The sequence below is a fragment of the Cicer arietinum genome, chromosome 2 (genome assembly GCF_000331145.2).
Source record: "Cicer arietinum cultivar CDC Frontier isolate Library 1 chromosome 2, Cicar.CDCFrontier_v2.0, whole genome shotgun sequence".
NCBI lineage: Eukaryota > Viridiplantae > Streptophyta > Magnoliopsida > Fabales > Fabaceae > Cicer > Cicer arietinum.
This window is the reverse complement of record NC_021161.2, coordinates 43760319-43769362: the sequence shown is the minus strand read 5'-3', so window position 1 is coordinate 43769362 and position 9044 is coordinate 43760319. Positions and strand designations below refer to the sequence as shown.

Sequence of the window (9044 nt, the reverse complement as noted above, 5' to 3'; positions counted from 1 at the left end):
CCAAAAATAACATTAAAAATAACGAAAAATTAAAATCAAATAAAATTAAATAAATAAAAAATAGCAGAATTTTATTTAATCAATTTTGGAAAATTTATGATGGAGAGTTCTTCTAAGATGAATTTAAACCGATCCTCTTGGAGAGGTTTGGTAAAAATATCAGCTAATTGATTTTCAGTGTCAATGAAAATTAATTCAATATCACCCTTTTGAACATGATCTCTTATAAAATGATGTTTAATTTCAATATGCTTGGATCTTGAATGTTGAATGGGATTTTTAGAAAGATTAATGGCACTTGTATTATCACAGAGGATGGGAATTTTTGTGTACCTTAAAGAGTAATCTTCTAGTTGATTCTTTATCCATAGAAGTTGTGAGCAACATTGAGCAGCTGATACATATTCAGCCTCTGTAGTTGAAAGAGCAATAGTACTTTGTTTTTTGCATGACCAACTTATTAGAGATTTACCCAGAAGTTGGCAAGCTCCGCTTGTGCTCTTCCTTTCAACTTTGTCTCCAGCATAGTCGGCATCACAATAAGCAGTGAGATCAAGATTTGAACATTTTTTGTACCAAATTCCCAGATTAATGGTGCCCACAAGATATCTAAAAATTCTTTTTACTGCAGTAAGATGAGATTCTTTAGGAGAAGATTGAAATCTTGCACAAAGACCCACAGCAAAGACTATGTCCGGTCTACTTGCAGTTAAATATAGCAAGGATCCAATCATCCCTCTATACTCTTTTTCAGATATTGGAGTTCCTTCATCATCTTTGTGAAGTATGGAGGAAGGATGCATAGGGGTTCCCATACTTTTGGCTGAACTCATTTTGTATTTGTTGAGTAGATCCTTGGTGTATTTTTCTTGAGATATGAAGATGCCATCATCTCTTTGTTTGATTTGCAAACCAAGGAAGAATTTTAATTCTCCCATCATACTCATCTCAAACTCACTTTGCATGAGATTGGAGAAATCTTTGCACATTACTTCATTTGTTGATCCAAATATTATGTCATCGACATAAATTTGAACAATCAATAAATCTTTCTCATGAGTCTTCTTGAAAAGAGTTGTATCAATTTGACCCCTAATAAATCCATTCTCTTTTAGAAAAGAGCTTAACCTCTCATACCAAGCTCGAGGAGCTTGCTTTAAACCGTAAAGAGCTTTTGAGAGTTTGAACACATGATTCGGCTTCTTCAAATCTTCAAAACCAGGAGGTTGACGAACATACACTTCTTCATTTAAGAACCCATTCAAAAAGGCACTTTTGACATCCATTTGAAATAGTTTTATACCTTTATGAGTAGCATAAGCTAAGAGGATTCTTATTGCTTCAAGTCTTGCTACGGGTGCAAACGTTTCATCATAATCAATTCCTTCTTGTTGATTGTACCCTTGTGCCACTAGTCTTGCTTTATTTCTAATGACTTCTCCATCCTCATTTAATTTGTTTCTAAATATCCATTTAGTCCCAATAATAGATTTATCCGGAGGATGGGGTACAAGATTCCATACCTTGTTTCTTTCAAATTGTGAGAGTTCTTCCATCATTGCTTCAACCCATGACTTATCACCAATAGCTTGATCAATCGTTTTGGGTTCAACTTGTGATATCATGGCCATGTTGTTGGTGTTTTCTCTTAGAGAATTTCTGGTTCTAACCTCATCTTCAGTATTCCCAATGATTAGATCTGGAGGATGATGTGTGACAGTTTTCCATCCTCTTGGAGGTTGCTGTGAGGTTGGGTCAGACGCATCCTCATCATGAGGATCGGGTACCCGAGAGGATGAAGGTTCATCTTCTTCATTTTTGTCCACTTTTTCTAAACACAAGTCATCAAACTCATCAAAAATAACATGCATGGATTCCTCCACAGTTTGAGTCCTAAGATTATATATTCTATAACCTTTTGACGTTGTGGAGTATCCTAGAAAAATTCCTTTATCAGATTTTGGATCAAACTTTCCCAAATTTTCTTTATTATTGAGAATGTAGCAATAACACCCAAAAATATGAAAATAGGAAATATTTGGTTTTCTCCCTTTCCATAGCTCGTATGGAGTTTTGTTTAAAATTTTTCTAATGGATGCACGATTAGAAACATAACAAGCAGTGTTAATGGCTTCAGCCCAAAAATATTTTTCAATGTTGGCTTCATTTAAAATGGTTCTAGCCATTTCTTGTAAGGTTCTATTTTTCCTTTCAACAACCCCATTTTGTTGGGGAGTTCTTGGACAAGAAAAGTTGTGAGAGATACCATTTTCATTACAAAGATTTTTAAAAGATTCATTTTCAAATTCACCCCCATGGTCACTTCTCACAGAAATAATTTTTGAACCATTTTCGTTTTGAACCTTTTTGCAAAAATGGTGAAACGCCTCAAAGGCTTCATCTTTATGTTTCAAAAATAAGACCCAAGTAAAACGAGAGAAGTCATCAACAATAACAAAGCCATATCTTTTGCCACTAAGACTTGGAGTCTTTATGGGACCAAAAAGGTCAATATGAATAAGTTCAAGTGGATGTTTTGTTGAAACAATATTTTTTGAGTGGAAGCTACTTTTAACTTGTTTTCCTTTAACACAAGCTTCACAAACTTTGTCTTTCTCAAAATTGATTTTTGGAAGACCTTTAACTAATTCTAATTTTGATAAATTAGAAATAGTTTTTAAGCTTGTGTGACCAACTCTTTTGTGCCAAATCCATTTATCTTTATCAATGGATACAAAACAAGATTCAGTGGGTAAATCATCCAGATAAAGTTCATATAAATTCTTTTTTCTAAAACCGGAGAAGAAAACTCTACCCGAGGATGAATGTTTGACCTCACAAAGAGTAGGCTTAAAAATAACTTCAAAACCACTATCACATAATTGACTAATACTTAGCAAGTTATGTTTTAGACCATCAACATACTGAACATTTTCAATTTTAGCAGAATTATTTTTACCAATAATACCTGTACCTTTTATTTGAGCTTTATCATTGTTACCAAATGTGACTGATCCTCCATCCTTTATTTCTAAGGAAATAAAGCAGTGCTTATCTCCCGTCATATGCCTTGAGCAACCACTGTCCAAGTACCAAGGCCTTCTTTTGTTGATCATAGGATGAACCTGTGTTAGGTTTTAAAAGTAACTTAGGTACCCATATAGCATTGGGTCCTTGTTGGTTAGTTTTTCCTCTTATGAGGATTTTTCTTTTGTGATAACAAATAGAATCATGGTGACCATGTTTACCACAAAATGAACAACTTTTCTTTATATTTTCAGCTTTCTTCTTAGCGTGGCAGATTTTGAAAGTGTGCCCAAGTTTTTTGCAAAAAGTACATTTTGGCCTATCCTCTTGTTTTTTGGGCAAGAAAAAATTTTCATACAATTTTTGTTTTTGAGAACTTTTAAAACCAATACCAGCTTTGTCAAAAATTCCAGATTGAGATCCCATTATCTTTTGAAAAGTTTCAGTAGATTTAACAAAGTTGGTGATGTCATTTTTTAGTTCTTCAACTTCTACTTTTAAAATCTCCTTTTCTGTGTCCTCTTCCAGAGGATGAATTCTGACATTCTTTTTATTTAAAAGTGCTTGCTGCTCAGATAATTTTTCATGAGATAACTGCAAATCTAGAATGATTTTTTCATATTTCTCATTCTTTGCTTGAAGTTCCTCATTGAGTTTCTTTATTTCATAAAGTTGATTTTTGAGAAAACCACATTTATGAGATAAAGTATTTGAGTCATTTAAAAGATTGTCAAATTCAATTTCTAATTGTTCACAAGAAGGACATAGTTCTGAAATACTTACTTTTTCAGTTTCTGATTTTGCCATAAGACATAGGTTGGCTTCTTCATCCTTTTCTTGCTCAGAGGATGACTCGTCACTATCATCCCAAGTAATCATCATGGATTTGTTTTTGTATGGAAATCTTCTTGAGTTCCTTTTGTTGAGAGGACACTCAGTTTTGTAGTGTCCCATCTTGTTGCATCCAAAACAAGTTATCTGACTTTTGTCAGTTTTTTCTTTTTGAGGAGATCTTCTATCTTGTCCTCTTCGATTTATCATCCTTTGGATTCTTCTGGAAATTAGAGCCAGTTCGTCCTCCTCTTCCTCAGATAGAGGATACTCCGAGCTTTCCTTTTTCACGACCTCTTCCGTCTTCTTGAAGGATGAACTTTCTGCTTGGCTTGTTTTTAGCGCAATCATTTTTCCTTTTCTGCTAGGTTTGTCAGCTAGCAACAACGGTTCATGAGCTCTTAGAGTACCAACTAGATCTTCCAGCTTCATGTTGGTCAAGTCTCTTGCTTCTGTAATGGCAGTCACCATTGGCCTCCATTCTTTTGGTAAGCTCCTTAGGATTTTTCTTATCCTTTCTTGAACGGAGTATACCTTTCCAAGAGATCTCAAGTTGTTTAAAATGATTGTTAACCTTGAGAACATTTCATCAATGGTTTCCTCTTCCTTCATTTCGAATAGTTCGAAATCTCTTACTCCCATGTCAATTCTTGCTTCTTTCACGTGACTTGTTCCTTCATGATGGATCCTTAGAGTGTCCCAGAGCTCCTTAGCGCTTTTGCACTCTTCGACTCTATCATACTCTTCCCTGCACAAAGCACACGTTAGAAATAAATGAGCTTTAGAGTTTAGGAGTACCTTTGCATTTTCATCAGCTGTCCATTGTGCTTGAGGTTTCACATCGGAGGTTGCATCTGCGTTGTTGGTTCTTATGACATGATCTCCATTTTCCACCACCGACCACATATTGTTGTCTTGTGATATGAGAAATAGTCTCATTTTACCTTTCCAGTGGTAGTAATCTGTACCATCAAAGTAGGGGGGTCGGCTGGATGATCCTCCTTCAGGAATATACTTAGCTTTAGACATTTTTGGATCTTTTTCTCTTACACTGTTAAGTGTATTCTTCTAGAGGACCTTGCTCTGATGCCAATTGATGTAGCTAAATATCACTAGAAGGGGGGTTGAATAGGGATTTTGCTGTTTAAAAATAGTTTTCAAGTGTTTTCAAAACTATCCTCTTGCTGAGGATGGAAAGCCCGAGGATGGGTTTTGAAAACTTTCAAATTCGAAACGAGTTAAAGAGTTAAGAAGCAATATAAGATTGACACACACTGTTTTTATACTGGTTCACCCAAAGATGGCTACTTCCAGTCCTCACACCCTTGTGAGATTTCACTATTCTTCAAACAGATCAACCTCTGACCGAGGATGATTACAACTTGTGTATTCTCAAGCTTCACCAAGCTTACAATCAGATTTCAAATATTTTCCAGTGTACCTCACTTGGAAATTACAGTGTGATAAGAGAGTGATTGATTCTAAATACTTTCTCAAAAGATAAACAAAGATCTAATGTAGGATTTGTAGAAAGTATGAAGATATAATGTGTTGCTTCTTGAAAGCTTTAAGATCAATGATCTTTTTTTAATGCAATGTGTTGTGTAGTTGATGAAGATCAACTTGCTGCAATTTATAGAGTTCTTGTGATGTTCATTTCATAAGCCAAGCCTTTGTGACCGTTGGAAAATTCATTTGTGAAATGCCAAGGCTTTTCTTCATATTTACGAAAATGCCATTCAGCACATTTGAAAATATGCATTCCTTGTTCAAGTACGAGGTACTGTTTTCTTGGCTTTTGAGAACATGTGTTGTCCTTTTCTTTTTCCTTTCTTTAATGTTTGACTATGATGTGAAGTCCTTTTCATTCTCTTTCTTCAATGGCTTCATAAAGCTTCACAAAGTTCACATGTGGCCTTTTTTCTCTTTCCTCCATTTAATTCCTTGTAAGAGCATGTGATGTCCTTTTTATTCCTTTCTTTAAAGCTTTGTGAAGGCTTCACGTGATGCCTTCTTTCTTCTTTCCTTGCTTTACGACATGTGATCAAATATATAAGGCTTGTTTGTTGTTGCCTTTTTGAAGATTGACTTTATAATCTTATTTAATCACATAATGGTACATATAGCCTTTTTGCCTATCATGATAAGTTGCTTTCATGATGTCTTGGAAGGCTTTTCAAGATATTGACTATGGGCACATGCTATCATCATTCCTTGTACCTTTCTCTTGCATTCTTGCAACTTTTCTTCAAAGGCCTTTCTTTAATCATTTTTTAATAGTATTTTGCCTTTATTGAATGAATCAAACAATTCATTCTTTAATACTATTCTGCCCTTGTTGAATGAATTCAAATAATTCATTCTTTAATATTTTTATGCCTTTGTTTAATAAATTCAAAACAGCGAGGATGTTGAACTGCAGTTTCTTCCAACTCGTGAGGCCATCCTCGGCACTTTCATACTTAGCATTTAACTCAGAATTTTTTCTTCTTTTTCCTTAATGAATGATAACCTGTTTACTTATATAAAACACTCAAAAGCACAGATTAGTCATTAAGCATAATCATAATCTTTAATTAATTTTGTTATCATTAAAACCAATTTAGAGAGATTTTGTCTCAACAGTATGATGGGTAGAAGATGATACTCAAGGCTCCTCTTTCAAAGAACAGAACCTTCGTCATCAACATACAAGCTGCTGATATTCAACGTTTGAAGCAGCAAGTTCATTTGATGAAAACTGGTTGTGGCATTCAACATTTGGCCATCTTAATTCAGAAGCTTACAACAACTAGGAGTCAAGAAGATGATGAGTGGAATTCATATGATTGATGTTCCTAAGAAGGTGTGTGAAGTATGTATGGCAGGTAATCAACCAAAAAATCCATTTCAACCATAAATGCAAGCAAGAGCGGGGAATGTTCTTGTAGTGATTCATAGTGACATATGTGGACCATTTGAAGTGTCATCATTAGGAGGAGAATCCATCAAGGTGTTAAGGACAAATGGAGGAGGAAAATATACTTCACATGAATTCAAGGATTTTTGTGTCAAGAATGGAATTGAACATGAGGTAAAAGCTCCATACACACCTCAACACAATGGCCTAGCTCAAAGAAGAAATAGAACCATTCCAGACATGACTAGAAGCATGATAAAAGAGAAGGGATTGCCACAAAAGTTATGGGGAAAAGCTGCATCAATTGTTGTCTATATTCTTAATAAATGTCCAACAAAGAAAAAGGAGAAGGTACCAGAAGAAATCTGGAGTGGAAGAAAGCCAACAGTGGGGAATTTAAGAATATTTGGTGTTATATCTTTTAAACATGTACCAGACCAAAAAAGAAGAAAGTAGCAAGACAAAAGTGAAACAATGATTTTGATAGGATATCATCCAACAGGTTCCTACAAACTATATGATCCTATTAGAAGCAAGGTGGTGGACAGTAAGGATGTCAAGATTGTTGAACATGAGAGCTGAAACTGGAAACAGAAGCAAATTCCCAGCAGCCAACATTGAGACTGGGAACAAGTAACCAGCAACACAAACCAACCATCACAAATTCCTTTGCAAGTACATAATGAGCAACATACTAGTGGAAATAGAGATGAAGAGATAGTTGAATCAAGTAGATCTCAAAGAACAAGAAAGCCACCAACTCATTTACAAGAATTGGAAGTGTACAATGACAGTGAAGTTGACAATAGTGGATATTTAGTACATTTTTCTTTATTTGTTGATGCAAAACCTTTAAATATTGAAGAGGCATTGAAGAAAGGACTCTGGAAGAAAGCAATGGTGGAAGAGATCGATGCAATTGAGAAGAATCAAACATGGTACTTGATAGATTTTCCTCCAAAACAGAAGCAGATTTGAGTAAAATGAGTCTACAAGTTGAAACTGAATCCAGATGGAACAATTGCTAAATACAAAGCTAGATTGGTTGTCAAAGGATTCCTACAAAGAGCAAACATAGACTATTCTAAAGTGTTTGCTCTAATGGCCATAATTGAGACAATCAGGCTTGTGATAGCATTGACATGTGTTAGGAGCTGGCTGATGTGCCAGCTTGATGTGAAATCTTCATTTTTGAATGGATGGCTGGAAGAAGATGTGTATATCTCTCAACCACCAGGCTTTGTGATTAAGGGAAAGATTGAGGAAAACTCTATATGATTTGAAGCAAGCACCAAGAGCTTGGAACAAAATAATTGATTCATTTCTAATTGGCATTGGATTCATCAAATGCACAGTGGAATATGAAGTCTATGTGAAACATTCCACACTAAATGGAGAACCTGCAATAATCTTGTTGTGCTTATATGTTGATGACTTATTGGTAATTAGCAGCAGCAACAAGGCAATTGTAGAATTCAAATAAATCATGAATGATGAGTTTGCAATGACAAACTTGGGCAAATTGAGCTACTTTATGGGCATGGAGTTTGTTGGAATTGAAGAAGGTATGTTAATGAACCAGAATAAGTAGGCTAGAGAAATCCTGACAAGGTTCAATATGGCTGATTGCAACCCTGCAGCCATTCCAATGGAGATCAACGCAAAGCTGGAAATTGAAATTGAAGAGGAGTTGGTTGATTCGACCTTATTCAAACAAGTTGTTGGTTCCCTAAGATACTTGTGCAATATAAGGTCTGACATCTGCTATAGTTTGGGAGTGGTAAGCAGATCCGTGGAGAGACCCAAGCTCTCTCATTGGCTAGCAGTGAAGAGAATCATGATATATGTCTAAGGTACAATTGGGCATGGCATTATGTTTGCAACAGATTTGAAACATGAAAATGAATACATTGTTGGAGCTCAAAGAAGCAGTATGTGATAACATTATCATTATGTGAAGCTGAGTACATTGTTGGCAGCTATGCAACCGGCCAAGAATTGTGGTTGGAATCATTGATAACATAGCTGAAGATTGAAATTTGCAGGCCAATTCCTTTGTTGATTGACAATATTTCAGCAATAAATCCGGCAAAAAAACCATGTGTCTAATGGAAGAAGCAAACACATTGAGACAAAGTTGCACTTTTTAAGAGATCAAGTTGGAAGAAGCAAATTTAAGCTCATTTATTGTCAAACTGAAGTTCAACTGGCTGATATAATGACCAAGGCCTTGAGAACAAGTAGATATGAAGAGCTAAGAAGACTGTTAAGTGTAAAATCACTTAGA

General features: G+C 35.3%; 1 protein-coding gene across 1 annotated transcript; it reads left to right on the top strand.

The window, feature by feature from the left end:
* Window positions 1-6757: 6757 nt before the first annotated feature.
* Window positions 6758-8035, top strand: LOC140919454 (uncharacterized). Its single transcript, XM_073365472.1, has 4 exons — window positions 6758-7108; window positions 7260-7390; window positions 7456-7695; window positions 7882-8035. The coding sequence occupies exons 1-4, from the start codon at window positions 6758-6760 to the stop codon at window positions 8033-8035; spliced, it is 876 nt and encodes a 291-aa protein (XP_073221573.1).
* Window positions 8036-9044: the final 1009 nt, after the last annotated feature.